Source organism: Octopus sinensis, linkage group LG5, assembly GCF_006345805.1.
Source record: "Octopus sinensis linkage group LG5, ASM634580v1, whole genome shotgun sequence".
In the NCBI taxonomy this organism is placed as follows: Eukaryota; Metazoa; Mollusca; class Cephalopoda; order Octopoda; family Octopodidae; genus Octopus; species Octopus sinensis.
In genome coordinates this window covers 25828839-25845446 of record NC_043001.1, presented here as the reverse complement: position 1 = coordinate 25845446, position 16608 = coordinate 25828839, and the positions used below count along the sequence as shown (strand labels likewise).

The 16608-nt window shown below is 36.9% G+C and overlaps 2 protein-coding genes across 3 annotated transcripts in view; one reads left to right on the top strand and one right to left on the bottom strand.

The window, feature by feature from the left end:
- LOC115211626 overlaps nt 1–15187 on the bottom strand; it is a 52622-nt gene extending 37435 nt beyond the window's left edge. Inside the window, exon 1 of one of the 2 annotated variants that reach the window (XM_036503253.1) lies at nt 14952–15187. Coding sequence is in view for 1 of the 2 variants with exons in the window: in XM_029780245.2 (XP_029636105.1) it covers nt 1909–1949 (41 nt within the window). In the remaining variant the exon portion in view is untranslated. Of the gene's footprint in view, nt 1–1908; nt 2302–14951 lie in introns of those variants that run through there. The other variant, XM_029780245.2, reaches the window with a different exon arrangement.
- The window catches only part of LOC115211625 (peroxisome biogenesis factor 1), an 88609-nt gene continuing 74283 nt past the window's right edge, over nt 2283–16608 (top strand). Inside the window, exon 1 of the mRNA XM_029780244.2 lies at nt 2283–2418. The gene's annotated coding sequence lies outside the window, so the exon portion shown is untranslated. The remainder of the gene's footprint in view (nt 2419–16608) is intronic.

The following is a 16608-nucleotide window of genomic DNA, read 5'->3' as shown; positions in this document are numbered from 1 at the left end:
TATATTTAAGAATTACTAGTCGATTCCTAAATTATTGTATTTTCTCAGAGTTAATCCGTCTTATAGATTCTTGTCGTCTTTCCAATGCATTGATAATATAATCTTCAGGAAACTCAAATCCTTGGTCAATGTCAGACTCTCTCCAGAATTCCACCATCAGGCTGCTTTGTCCAAACAATTTGGTTGTCTAGGTCAGTATAAGTGCTCATCTCTGTCTCTTCCCTGTTGTTTTTCCTCCATCTATGCTTGCTTCTCTTTAGTAGACAACATCCTCTCCTCTCAAACATGGACTAGTTCCAATAGGGAGATGGATGAAGCTCTGTTTTAGAGGAGAGAGCTGAATTTGTCAATTCCTGTGACAGTTGAGGATAAATGGAAGCAGAGAGTATGAGACAATCTGTGTTCAGGTATCACTTTCAACTCTCTCCTTGATGAACCCAATCAATTTTCAATGTGTCACCTACTTTTTGCTAGTACAAATTTTCAGGGAACTAGATTGATGCCCTGCCTGTGACCAACATAGGTGGTCAACTTAGTCTAGTTGAGCTCTGCATCTCCATCACACTCAGAGTGGGAACAAATGTCTGTGGGGGACTGTGGTAGGCTCCTCGATACCACAGGTCTTTGCAGTTTGTCTTTCCACCTAAATGCTGGTTACACCAACCTAAACTTAATCATTAAGTTGGCCCTACTCAGGTTAATATCCTCTCCATTCTGGAGCTGGCAAGGTTATCTAGAAGTCATCATCATCATCATTATCATCATCATTTAACGTCTGCTCTTCATGCTAGCATGGGTTGGACGATTTGACTGAGGACTGGCAAACCAGTTGGCTGCACCAGGCTCCAATCTGATCTGGCAGAGTTTCTACAGCTGAATGCCCTTCCTGATGCCAACCACTCCGAGAGTGTAGTAGGTTCTTTTACGTGCCACTGGCACAAGGGCGAGTCAGGCAGTACTGGCAATGGCCATGCTCAAATGGTATTTTTTACATGCCACTGGCACAGGAGCCAGTCCAGCGGCACTGGCAACGACCTCGCTCGAATGTTTTTTGATTTTTTTTGTAATTGGAAAAAACCAGATGGTCTTACCCTCTGTCCCTGGGCAAGAGGTAGGTGCCCCATCTGGGACATCATAGTCTGTGACTCCCTTGCACCCTCCCACATCTTGGATGCTGTGGTAAATGGGACGTCTACTGCTTCCATAGTCAAGTGGAACAGAATCCTTAAGTATCGGGACCTGTTAGTGAACTATCTTGCCCAGCCTGTGGCGTTTGAGACATTTGGAGGAGCTGGGTTGCTAATGGTGAAGTTCGTGTCATCATTGGCAGCTCACCTTACCAAGGTATCAGGTGATACCTGTGAGGGTGCTTGGCTGTTCTAACACCTTAGACTCGCCATTGCCCATGGTAACACTGCAAGTCTGTTGGATTGCTTCAGTAGGTTCCACTGAACCTTGTGGTTTGCAACCAACTGAGGCACTTGAAGTTTAATTGGTGTTTTTTTATTTTTTGTATTTTTTTGTTTCCTTTCTTTCTCTTTTTTCTTTTTCCATTTTTATTTTTGTATAGTTGTTAAATGGATTTGTATACACCAACATTATATATATGTTACATATGATTGATCTTGAATAAACTTTAGCTTATATGTATATATGTGTGTACATATATACACCCACACATACATACATACATACATACACGCATACATATATACATACACACATACATATATACATACATACATACACACATACAAACATACATACATACATACATACATACATACATACATACATACATACATACATACGTACATACATACATACACGCATACATACGTAAGTGCATGTGCGTGTTCGTGCGAACGTGATATTTGAGCCTTACAAAATATTAAAATATATACTCACAGCTTATAGGCCACACACTTGACAAGGGCATCAGAAGACATGATTTAAATTAAAATAAAAATCTAATCAATATTTTTTTCATTCCCCGATTTGAAATTTTTTTGTTTTGTTTTCCTTTTCGCTTAGCTTTATATTAACGATTTAATTCACCTCTTCTTGACAACGTCCACTCTGGCTGTTTTGTTTAGCAGAGGCGAGTTCCATTGTTTATTTGTTGTTGTATAGTGACGCTGTGGGCATGGTGATTAAGGGGGCACTACTCGGTGATTCGTTAAAAATTTATTTCACGTCCGGTATAACCGGTTCGTTTCCATTGTGAGTAAACAGATACGCACACCCATTGACACAGATAAGAATATGTACTTTGAGAATATTGCTTAGAGAAAGTACTCTGATATTAATTTATGTCTTAAGCCTTAACATTTTAATTTTCAAGCCGTTGTTTCCTTAATATCAATTAAATGGCGAGATCGAGGTTACTACTTGGTTTGACCTGTGGTAAATACATCTGTAAGTATTAATAATACATGAATGGATTTTCAAACGCATGCAATTTGATGTCTTGGTGTAATGCAACCTAGGACTAAATAGTTCTACTAGCACAGATACAAATAATTTATTATTTATATGTTTAAATGTGTGTGCGTGTGTGTGAGTGAGAGAGAGAGTGTGTGTTTGTGTGTGTGTGAGAGTGTGCGCGTGCGTGATTGTATTTACTTATTTATACATACTTGCCATTCAGGCAAATATTTGTTTACATTTATTAAATATACCAATGGTTCACCTTTCTTTTGACTTCGTGTCGTGCTAAAAATAAATACTATTAATAAGTTCACGCACTTTGCAAGATAATTTCCAATGTATTTGCTAGCGCACTTCACGTGGAAGATTAGAAATTACTGCTGTGTTTTGCATGTTAAGACAGCAATTATTGACGGATTTCGTGTGGGAAGTCGAAAATTTAGAAGGAAAAAAATATATATAGATGCTCATTGTTTACTCCGTTTTATTAGTCATACCCGTGTTCTGCGAGACTATGAATAATGCATTTTTCAAGATTCCCAGCCATTATGATGAATTTTCCGAAGCCTTAATTACTAAAATTCTGTGGCACACCACGGCATCACACCGCACCGTTTTGAGACTTGAAGGAATAGGCTTTTGTGCAGCTATATATAAAGAATAAAGAAGTGAAATAAAAAGTGTGTACCTATAATTGGAATCGTACCCCGTAAAAGGGAGTCTTTATTTTCGGTATGAGAATTTCTAGGAAAATATTTTGGGGTAGAATATCAATCCTTGCCTTTTCAATATTAAAGGCAAGCTTAAATCAAAGATCCTAGGAAGAAGCATGTATGGTTAACCTGAAGCTAAATTGCCAAAACTTGCCTTTTTAATGCCACTAACGCAATCATCTTGAAAATCGTCATCGGCAGACTTATGGTCGAATGTATTTCAACTATAGCCATCCTGTTTCTATCCACAATGTAACTAAAACAATTTATCCAATGTATCCTTTCCTGAGGTAGTAGAGTCTGATTTGAAGGAGTCTTGGATTGTTTTGGGGGGTTTGGGGTTTTTTTTATTATCTAGCAGGTCAACCGACCAGAGACTCCAGATCTATTCCATTTCACGTAATAGATCAGAGACGCTTTCTGTTATTGCTTAACCCCCAAGTCAGCTCTAATTGAATAAACGTATGACTAAAGGCAATCCAACTGTGACCAGCCTGCCTTTTCCTATGTTCAGTGAACTTAACATTATTCAATCACTAACATAGCTAGAGTGTTTGCCGCCCGAGGCGACCCTTCAGTCCCCCATCCCCCAAAATACATATTGTCTACAGCAAACCCAAAAGTGGTGCTGTCGGGGCGGAGGGTCCCCTCTTCCACTCTTGTGTATTCAACGTATGCTTTTGTAAGATAATATAATTTGAGGAGGATTTGGCTGCTGTTTCTGATATGTCAAGTAATCACATACAGGTTCCCTTGTTGACTCATTTGGCTCAAGTAGTGTCAATTGTATAGAGGTAAAACCCTATACTTATGAATGGAGCTGAGCATGTCTGTCCGTGTGTCTGTATGTGTGTATCACTAAAACTCAAGAACTATCCAACCGATTTCATTCAAATTTTACACATGCATTACTTAGGGTCCATGGAGTGTCATGGGCCAAAAAAATTTTCAACATCTTGCCTAATGTGAGCCTACAGTGATCTCTTAGATTGTTTCGGTATTACGCGTCAAAAATGAAATAACATTATTGTAATGTGATATAATAGTTTCACTTTTAATAGTTTCACTATGTTGTGTCTGGGGAGAGTCATTTTCTTTTTGTGCCTTATGATATAACACACTCACCGGTAAAATTTCCACTTTTTTTCTTACTTTTATTTTCCAAAAATTTTGGTTGCTTCTTGCAACATTTTCAATAGTTTTTGAAAAGGTTGCAAGATGCAACAAAAATTTTAGGAAAATGAAAAATAAGAAAAAAAGTGGAAATTTTACCGGTGAGTGTGTTATATCATAAGGCACAAAAAGAAAATGACTCTCCCCAGACACAACAGAATATGCTTCAACACACGAACTCATATAAAGAATCTTGCAAAACAAATCCAAAACGAAATAGTTTCACCAAGTATATCTAAATATACATGTGTATATGTATGTATATATATATATATATATATTATATATATATATATATATTATATATATATATATATATATATATATATATATATATATATATATATATATATATATATATGTGTGTGTGTGGTGTATATATATTTGTATATCTTTGTGTGTGTGTATATATATATCGTTCGAAAAAAGTTCATTTCTATGTTTTTGTTTTTATGTTTTCATTTCTCATTGTGTTCAACGTTTTTTTGATGTCCTGTACCTATATATGCATGTATATATACATATATCTGTAAGTATGTACATATATGTATGTATATATGCATATATTTATATACTATTTATATTATTATATGTATATATATATTTATATATATATATGTGTGTTTGTGTGTGTGTGTATATAAATGTATGTGTGTTTTTTCCAGTGTTTACAAATAACTCAGAAAAAATAAATAAACAGTTAGCAGGGTAGCAAAAATTCACACAAGTAACAAGGATGTAACAGCCTATTGATAAAGGTAGAAACTCCAAGTTTAGGTGAAATATTTTGTATAATATAGATAAATAAATAAATGGAGTTAAATGCAGGTGTTATTCAAATTCTTTTACTTCCGACATATGTTTCGAAGACAACATTGGTATTATTCCAGAAGGAATAAAATTGTGTAAAACAATGCAATCTTCTCATCAGGGAAAGAAAGAAACCAAACATATCAATAAGGCATTTTAACAGAATGTGATGACTGTATATATGATGAATGGAACACTATCAAGTTTTTTTTAATAAAACCGTTAGTAGATATAATGTCAAAGATAGTTTATAGAAAAAGAAAGAAATTAGCAGAAAACTAATAGTGGAGAGATATAGAGTGATAGGTGAATAGGAATAAAGCTTAAAGGAATGGAAGTAGATGTATTTAGTGGATGTGCAATGTAAGAAGACAGTCACAGGTCAAATTTTATAGAATACTCTTACTCTCTTTTCTCTTTTACTTGTTTCAGTCATTTGACTGCGGCCATGCTGGAGCACCGCCTTTAATCAAGCAACTCGACCCCAGGACTTGTTCTTTGTAAGCCCAGTACTTATTCTATCGGTCTCTTTTGCCGAACCACTAAGTGACAGGGACATAAACACACCAGCATCAGTTGTCAAGCAATGCTAAGGAGACAAACACACATACATATATACGACGGGCTTCTTTCAGTTTCCTTCTACCAAATCCACTCACAAGGCTTTGGTCGGCCCGACGGTATAGTAGAAGACACTTGCCCAAGGTGCTATGCAGTGGGACTGAACCCGGAACCATGTGGTCCGTAAACAAGCTACTTACCACACAGCCACTCCTGCGCCTATGGTAGAAATCATTTATAGTTCCTTGGCAACTTGGACCCCCAAAAGTTGAAACAGCTGTAAGAGTATAGTATTAATCATTCATTTATTCTTGTTCATTTATTTATTTATTTACTTATTTATACACATGATTGTAATTAATAAATAGATCCAAATGAATGTTTGCAGGCTGATGTTTGTTGATGGATTATCTTCTCCATTTTCTTCTTTGCCTTATAAATCCTGGGTAAATTTCTGGTTTACCCCCACTCATACCTATTATTTAATTGCGCTACTGCCTGACAACAGTAAGCATTTGGATATAAATACATAGGTATACATCCAGTAGTATACTGGATATTTATTATCCCTTACATGGTTGTTTAACCTCTAACTCATATAGACATGCACACACACTCACATATATATATATATATAGCCCAACTAATTAGGGAGAGAGTCAGTTTATATATATAGAGAGAGAGAGAAAGAGAGAGTCAGTTTATATATATATATCCCAACTAATTAGGGAGAGAGTCAGTTTGGTTTCGTGCCTGGGAAAAGCACCACTGATGCTATATTTCTGGTTAGACAGCTGCAGAAGAAATACCTTGCCAAAGATAAGCCCCTGTACCTGGCTTTCGTTGACATGAAGAAAGCCTTTGACAGGGTCCCCCAATCCCTTATCTGGTAGTCAATAAGGAAACTAGGGATAGATGAATGGTTTGTGAGAGCTGTGGAAGCCATGTACAGGGACGCTGTCAATAAGGTGAGGGTTGGCAACGAATACAGTGAGGAATTCTGGGTAGAGGTAGGGGTCCACCAAGGTTCAGTCCTCTGCCCCCTCCTATTTATCATAGTCCTCCAGGCAATAACGGAGGAATTCAAGACAGGATGCCCCTGGGAGCTTCTCTATGCTGATGACCTTGCTCTAATTGCTGAGTCACTATCAGAACTAGAGGAGAAGTTTCAAGTATGGAAACAAGGATGAAAATCAAAGGGTCTTAAAGTCAACCTAGCTAAAACCAAAGTCCTAATAAGTAGGAAGGCAAGCAAGCCACAAATCCCTTCAGGTAGATGGCCCTGCTTGATCTGTGGAAAAGGCGTAGGTAGAAACTCTATAAGATGTACCCAGTGTAAGCTATGGACACATAAGAGGTGCAGCAATATCAAAGGAAGGCTAACTGGGAGGATAGTTTTTGTATGTGGCAGATGCTCAGGAGCTATAAATAACACTGAAAATGTGCAGAGACCAACTTCCGCCACATTCCAGGGAGAAAAACTAGAAGTAGTTGATAGCTTCTGTTACCTATGTGACCAAGTCAGTAGCGGAGAAGGGTACACTAGCTGCTAGAATAAGAATAGCCTAGGCTAAATTCAGAGAGCTCTTACCTCTGCTGGTGACAAAGGGCCTCTCACTCAGAGTAAAAGGTAGACTGTACAATGCATGTGTACAAACAGCCATGCTACATGGTAGTGAAACATGGGCCATGACTGCTGAGGACATGCGTAAGCTCGCAAGGAATGAAGCCAGCATGCTCCGATGGATGTGTAATGTCAGTATGTATACTCGACAGAGTGTTAGTGCCTTGAGAGAAAGGTTGGACCTAAGAAGCATCAGATGTGGAGTGCAAGAGAGATGACTGCGCTGGTATGGTCATGTGGCAAGAATGGATGTGGATAGCTGTGTGAAAAAGTGCCACACCCTAGCAGTTGAGGGAACCTGTGGAAGAGGTAGACCCAGGGGACCTGGGATGAGGTGGTGAAGCATGACCTTCAAACATTGGGCCTCACTGAGGAAATGACTAGTGACCAGGACCTCTGGATATGTGCTGTGCTTGAGAAGACTCAGCAAGCACAAGTGCGACCATAACCTTCTCGGCAAGCGCAAGTGAGACCATAACCTTGTGGCCTATGTTAGGGGTGTAACTAGTCCACTTATGCATGCCTTTCCTTCAATGGACACTAAACTCTGCTTGCGAAGACCTGTTGAGGCAAGTGAAATCAAAATCGAAATCAAACTCAGTGACTGGCATCCGTTGCTAGTGGAGTGCTAAGAGTACCATATGAGTGAGATTGTTGCCAGAGCAACAAGCTGGCCTCCGTGCCTATGGCACGTTAAGAACACCATTCAAGCGTGATCGTTACCTGCATCACCTTACTAGCACTTGTGCTGGTGGCACGTGAAAAAGAAACATTCAAGTGAGGTCGTTGCCAGTGCCGCTGGACTGGCTCCTGTGCAGGAGGCACATAAAATGCACCATTTGAGCATGGCCGTTGCCAGTACCACCTAACTGGCCCTCGTGCCAGTGGCGCGTAAAAGCACCCACTACACTCTTGGAGTGGTTGACTTTAGGAAGGGCATCCAGCTGTAGAAACTCTGCCAGATCAAATTGGAGTCTGGTGCAGCCATCTGGTTTGTCAGACCTCAGTCAAATCGTCCAACCCATGCTAGCATGGAAAGCGGACGTTAAACGATGATGATGATGTGTGTGTGTGAAAATCATTTCATGCAAAAATAATTAATGCCGTTTTATTCAGAAGTGAATATACTCATTTTTGAATAAATATTATTCCACTCTACTTAACTGTATTATATTATTCATTATGTACTTCAATGCACTTCACAGCAATGTGAACCTTTAATCATCTGTGTTTGTGTATGTATGTATACACACATACACACAAATATATATATATATATATATATATACATATGTGAGGGGGCACCCAAAAGAAACCAGAATTTTGCAATTCACTTTGTTTTACATAATTACACTTTCATCACCTTCAAAATATTGGTCCAGATGCGTTTTTTACTGTTCGAAGCAGTGCTGGAGCTCTTGCATAGTAATGCTTTTAACACCTCTGTTGTTTTTTTCTTCACCTCTTCCACATCTGCGAATTCTGTAGCACCAACTTTCATCACCAGTGTTGACCTTTGAAGAAAGGTCCACATCACTTCCAATTGTTCTTTCAGTTTACAACACACATTCAGTCGGTGCTTCTTTTGTTCTTCCATGAGCAAACAAGGGACAAATTTTGCTGCAGCTCTTTTCAGTCACAATTCCTCACTCAAAATTTGTTGGCAGGAGCTCCAGGACACACCAGTCATATCAACAAGTTCATCACTTGTTCATTGGCAGTCCTCCAAGATCAGTTCACAAATTTTCATGGTGTTTTCATTTGTTCGGAGGTCAATGGTCGCCCTGGATGAGGTTGGCCTTCAAGCAACAAGTGACCATTCCTAAAGCTTGAAAATCACTTATAAACTTGCGTTTTGCTCATGGCAGCACCCTTGTGAGCTGTTTGAAGCATGACAGTTGTTTTATATTTCTTTATTGCCCACAAAGGGCTAAACACAGAGGGGACAAACAAGGACAGACAAAGGGATTAAGTCAATTATATCGACTCCAGTGCATAACTGGTACTTATTCAATTGGCCCTGAAAGGATGAAAGGCAAAGTCAACCTCAGCGGAATTTGAACTCAGAACGTAACGGCAGACGAAATACCGCTAAGCATTTCGCCCAGCATGCTAACGTTTCTGCCAGCTCGCCACCTTGAAGCATGACAGCTGTTTCAACCATTGCAAAAATCAATGAACAGGGGAGAAGCACTGCAAAGCAAACATGCACCACGTGGCAGTACAATCTCACCCAACAGTGCCGGTTAGTAGACCGATGCCTTAGGGTCGCATCATGTGGCTTCTAGTGGCAGAAGCCCAAACTACGATGGGCTTGTCCCACAGAGAACATTTCCATTTACTTTTGAGTACCCCCTCATATATAGGGGCAGGAGTGGCTGTGTGATAAGTAGCTTGCTTACCAACCACATGGTTCCGAGTTCAGTCACACTGCATGGCACCTTGGGCAAGTGTCTTCTACTATAGCCTCGGGCCGACCAAAGCCTTGTGAGTGGATTTGGCAGACGGAAACTGAAAGAAGCCCGTCATATATATATGTATATGTATATATATGCGTGTATATGTTTGTGTGTCTGTGTTTGTCCCCCAACATCGCTTGACAACCACTGCTGGTGTGTTTACGTCCCCGTCACTTAGCAGTTCAGCAAGAGAGACCTATAGAATAAGTACTAGGCTTACAAAGAATAAACCCTGGGATCGATTTGCTCAACTAAAGGCGGTGCTCCAGCATGGCCGCAGTCAGATGACTGAAACAAATAAAAGAATAAAAGGAAAGAATAATAATGTATATATTCATAATATTTATTTGATTGAGAAATTTAGCGTTCCTTTCAATGGTCTATTCAATTAGTGTAACAGTAAACAATAGGTTTACCTTGTAACCATACAGCCAGGTAGCTCTTTAGAAGGAAGATACCCCAACATAAAACTTGCAGTCAAAGTAGCATTAGTCATCTTTCCATATTTTTCATTGGAACTTACTATGGTGACTAAGGGTGTTTGTTTTGCAGTGCTTCTCCCCTGTTCATTGATTTTTGTGATGGCTGAAATGAAGGAACAGTGTACTTCCATGAAATTCTGTTTCCTGCTAGGGAAAACAGTGGCTGAAACATTTGTCATTTAATGTGAGATGGCTGTTATCTAATAAGATAAAGCTTGCTTCCCAACCACATGGTTCTGGGTTCAATCCCACTGTGTGACACCTTGGGCAAGTGTCTTCTACCAAAACCTCATGAGTGGATTCAGTAGATGGAAACTGAAAGAAGCCTGTTGTATATATATGTGTGTGTGTATTTGTGTGTCTGTGTTTGTCCCCCCACCATCATTCGACAACTGATGTTGGTGTGTTTACGTGCCCTGTAACTTGGCAGTTAGGCAAAAGAGACAGATAGAATAAATACTAGGCTTACAAAAAATAAGTCCTGAGGTCAATTTGTTCAACTAAAGGCAGTGCTCCAGCATGACTGCAGTCAAATGACTGAAACAAATAATAGAATATATATATATATATATATATCTTTATATCTTTATATATAAAAGTGAAGTTGTGTGTCTGTCTCCTACAATTTAGATTCCTAACTACTCCCACATTTTGCGGTGTAGTTTAACGAAAACCGGGTATCTTATAGTCGTGATTCATATCAAGCCCTTCTGGGTATTAGCGCGCATCTACGATGAGCCTACGATTTAAAAAAAAATTTACCATCATTTTTTTTCATTTTAATGCATTTTTTCGCTATTATATAAGGGAAGTAACTCTCTAAAAATGTCTACGATGAGTCAACGATTTTTTAAAAAATTCACCATCATTTTTTTTCCATTTTTAATGCATTTTTTGGCTATAACTCTCTAAAAATGCTTATATAGTTATTTCCCTTAGAAACCCGCTAGTCTTTATATATAAAAGTGAAATTGTGTGTCTGTCTCCTATGATTTAGATTCCTAACTACTCCCACATTTTGAGGTGCAGTGTAACCAAAAGCGGGTATCTTATAGTCGTGATTCATATCGAGCCCTTCTGGGTATTAGCGCGCGTCTACGATGAGTCTACGATTTAAAAAAAAATTTACCATCATTTTTCCCCATTTTTAATGCATTTTTTTGCTATTATATAAGGGAAGTAACTCTCTAAAAATGTATTATTAAATCTCAGAACGTAAAAACCTACAGTAACACCCCCCTTTGTGGTTAGCCATATTGAGATGGCTATTATACTTTACATCTCTAAAAATGCTTATATAGTTATTTCCCTTACAAACCCAAGCAACGCCGGGCGATACTGCTAGTATATATATATAATCATTATATATATATATATATGTAGTGAAAAGGTTTGAGAAAAAATTCTACATGGTGAATTAAAATTCACCATAAAACAATAAAAAGAAGGAAAATGCACAGAAATTTTATGTCGGAAAAAACATACATATTTTTATGAAATAAGATATTTACACAGTCAACCAGTTACACTTATGCTAATCATGACCAAGTAGGTAGTGATAATGTTGTAATTTCATGCTATCATACTAAGTTTTAATTCCATGTTAGTAAGGGAACATATACATATACATATATATATATATATATATATATATATATATATATATTTATATATGAAAATAGTAATGCAATACAAGAGTATTGCTTCCCAGTAAAGAATAGCCCGTGAGGGAAAATTATACATAGAAGTAAATATATGGCACAATGAAGTACCGATATTTACTGGAAAATAGCGAACGTAATAAATACGACGCTAATGTATAGCTTCACCGCGTATGTACTAGCAAAAATGCGTGTGTGCAACAAACTTGAAAAAAATTGTCTTATCTCCAGGGAGAACATCTGAAAGATGAAATACCTAGATAGGGATAATGTGGGACCGGTTTCAGATTTTTCAAGATATGTCTGCACACATATACTTGATTTATCTTCATCAGCCAACATATACCCGACAACATTTCAGATGTTGCCACATCAATGCCAATACACTCGACTGAAACGCCAAAACGCTGACAGAACGAGAACGGTGAAGAGGTTTCAATAAAAATAGTAATGCAATATGAGAGTATTGCTTTCCAGTAAAGAATAGCCCGTGAGGGAAAATTATACATAGAAGTAAATATATGGCACGACGAAGTACCGATATTTACTAGAAAATAGCGAACGTAATAAATACGACGCTAATGTATAGCTTCACCACGCATGTACTAGCAAAATATATATATATAATATATATATATACTATATATATATATACATATATATATATACATATATAATACGTACTTCCCCTTCTATTTTTAATGCCTAAACTGGTATATTATGCATTAAATTTTAAGTAAATAAGTGATTTATTTATAATATAAATTAATATATATTTTCATTTTATAATTTAGCGTATTGGAATCATAACAAACTTACGATAAATCTAACAACCGTATGTTTACTATGCAACAAACCGGTGTTATAAATTTTAAGTTACCCATGAAATAATTATCTGACTTAGTAACATACTGATATTTAAAAATATTTATATCTAAATAAATATTTTATGAAATGCATGGGTGGTTTTTTTCGTTATTTGAGGCACAGTTATAATTTGAAGGACTAAATGGTAGCATAGTTGCTTCCCTTTTTGTTTATCTATGTGCTAGTTGTTGCTTGTGATTATGTATGTGTATAAGTGTATGTATATACATAAACTATGTGTGTATGTGCGATTGATCTGTAGATGCGTGTGTGAATATTGGCGTTCCTTGACTAACCAACCGTAAATTTTTTTTGTGTGATTTAAATTTCAAACCAATAGCCAATCGAATTAATCTAATTTTCTTTACCTAGTGATCAGCATTTCTAAACTCATAGTTATTTCGATCTTGAAAGGATGGACTTGTGCAAACTTAACTGTATCTATTATTATTATTATATTTTTATTTATTATTATATTAATATTAATAGTAATTTTTATTAACTTTCATAGCTTTAGAATTATGAACTGAACCATGGTTTTAATTATTATTTCATCTCCCTATGTGTAGTTTTTTTTAAAAAACTATTAGCCAAATATGTATAATATCGGTACTTATTAATATTAATATATACACTGATATTATTTTGTTTTATTTTGTTCTGTTACCTCCTTATTGTACCAATGAGTATTATATTATATAAGTGTAGCATATGATGTATAAGTTTTATATTTTACTTTTTATATTTTTATATTTATTGTATATGGTATATAATATTTTTCACAATTATAACAAATTTAATTTAATTCTCTGAAGAGGCCGTGGGGCATCCTTGTTAATGTCTCATTTATACCTGCCTTTATGGCTTAGAGGTTAAATGAGGTATGACTGCCCTCACTGCCGAAACAGCTGTCAGTTTGATTTAATTGCATATTATATTTGAAATTTTTTACTTATATCTCTTTATCTTTTACTATTACTGTATATCTCATTTTGTATAATGCCTTTACTCATATGTAATGGTGTATTAAAGTATTGATTGGGTATCATCGGATAGTTGATGTTTTATTGATTTAAGTATGTTTCTCCATTCTCTAATTTTGTAGCATATATATATATATATATATATATATTTTATTAGATAATATCATTAATATTTCAAAAATATCATTTCTTATATGCCTACAAATGTTCACAACCACATAAATTTTAATTATAATAATTACCATAAGTACATAATTATGTAATAATAATTATTATTATTAATAATTATGTAGTTATGAACAGTGTAGAAAACATGTATAGTGCTCAAATGAATTTGAATTTGAACTCTTCAGCCAGGGCTGGGTTCACATGTAGACATATATCTATCCATAGATATATGTATTTCTCTCTTTATCTTTCCCACATTTTCTCTCTCTCCATCCCCCTATTTCTCCCACACTCTCCCTCCCACCTCTCTATATATGTATGTTTGACAGAGTATGAAAGAAAAGTTGGGCATAGCAGATATTGGAGCACAATGCAGTCTTTGTACCCATTGGATTAAATTATCCAACCCATGCCAGCATGGAAGACGGGTACTGTGTGTGTGTTATATCATCATCATCATCATCATTTAGCGTCCGTTTTCCATGCTAGCATGGGTTGGATGGTTCTACTGGGGTCTGTGAAGCCATATATATATATGAGGTTGCCAGTACCGCCTGACTGTCCCCATGCCGGTGGCACATAAAAGTTCCCACTACACTCTTGGAGTGGTTGGCGTTAGGAAGGGCATCCAGCTGTAGAAACTGCCAGATCAAGATTGAAGCCTGGTGCAACCATCTGGTTGGCCAGTCCTCAGTCAAATTCTCCAACCCATGCTAGCATGGAAAGTGGATGTTAAACGATGATGATGTTTATATATATATATGTATCATCATCGTTTAACGTCCGTTCTAAACGATGATGATGATGATACATATACAATATATATATATATATATTATATATATAATATATATATATATATATATATATATATATATATATATATATAATTGTATGTGTGTGTGTGTGTGTGTGCATGTGTGTGTGTAAGTGCACACCAGTAAGTTTCATATACATACAGGTATGTGTCATTGCTGTTGAAATGGGTAAAGAAGAATATTGATACTTAAATATTTTTACATTTCTGTTTTCTGATATTGTTTGCTCTCACTATCCTTTATAACCAGTTATAAATTTTATGCAATGCCATACCTGCTTCTGAAGCAATGAAATACTAGAGTTTAATGCAACATTAAAAATTGAGCTCTAAAATCTGGGCCATTTCCCTCCGGTATAAACACCTACTCTATATGCATACATACTCAATATTGGAAGTAGAGTGCAAATATTTACCATGGTGCTGAAATTACTACTTAGTTTCATGAATGTCATGAATCACAGCTGATTTCTGAGGTATGATAAAATAAAGTGTTTCTGTGTGACATGTATATGTCATCAGAAATGGACAAAAGTGCATATGCATGTATGTGTGAATGCACGTGCACACATACACACAAACTCATTGACATTTATTTCCTGCTTGAACCAGAACTCAATCTACTCTCTGTAGTTCAGACAATTTTTTTTCCTCATTATATCCTTTTCTCTGTAATTTATCTGCATATATATATATGTGCATGTCTGTTTGATTATCTAAGTATCTGTCTGCATCTATTTATTTTAATCTGTCCTTTTTCTACATGTTTCCTATACTGAGCATATCTAGCTTTCACCTGTTGTATCCATCTATTTGCATTTTTATCTGTGTGTCCATTTAATATTTACCTATATGTATGTGTATATGATTCTTTATATGTACATGAAATTTACAGACGTGCATGTACACACACACACACAAATATATATACTTATATATATATATATATGGCGTTAGGAAGGGCATCCAGCTGTAGAAACATTGCCAGATAAGACTGGAGCCTGGTGCAGCCTTCTGGCTTCCCAGATCCCCGGTCGAACCGTCCAACCCATGCTAGCATGGAGAACGGACGTTAAACGATGATGATGATATATATATGTACAACATCCATGTTCTATGCTGGCATGGGTTGGACAGTTTGATCTAATGGGTCCAAAGATTGCGTTGTGTTCCAATGTCTGCTATGGCATAGTTTTTGTGGCTGAATGTCCTTCCTATTGTCTATCATTGTATTCTGGGTGCTTTTTCATGCCACCAACACTATTGAGGTCACCGTGCATCTTTCAAACCTACAAAACCCAAGGAATGGTGGTGGCGGCGGCAGCAGCAGTGATGGTGACAGTGGTGGACATCCTTATGTTTGATAGGGGTTGGAAGACTGTGCCTTTCATCGTTTTGGGGTCGATAAATTAAGTACCACTGGGGTTGATATAATCGACTTAATCTGTTTGTCTGTCCTTGTTTGTCCTCTCTGTGTTTAGCCTCTTGTGGGTAGTAAAGAAATAGGTATGAGAGTGAAAGAAGAAGTTGGGGTTGAACAGATTCATGTTGTAGAAGAGCTACATGTCTACTCACATTTAGGAGAAAGAGTGAGAATAATGTGGTAACCCAAGGAGATAAATAATGGTGATGAAGTGTCCAGGTGGCACCACAAGATAAGAGATGAGTGGTAGTGGATGCCTCCCTCTCTTCTCTGCTCTGGTGCTGCAGCTTACCTAATCATATCACTCTCCCACTGCTAACTATATCATGGATATATCATCATCATCATCATCATCATCATCATCATCGTTTAACATCTGCTTTCAATGCTGGCATGGGTGGGATGGTTCAACAGGAGCCAGCCAGGCGGAAGCCTGC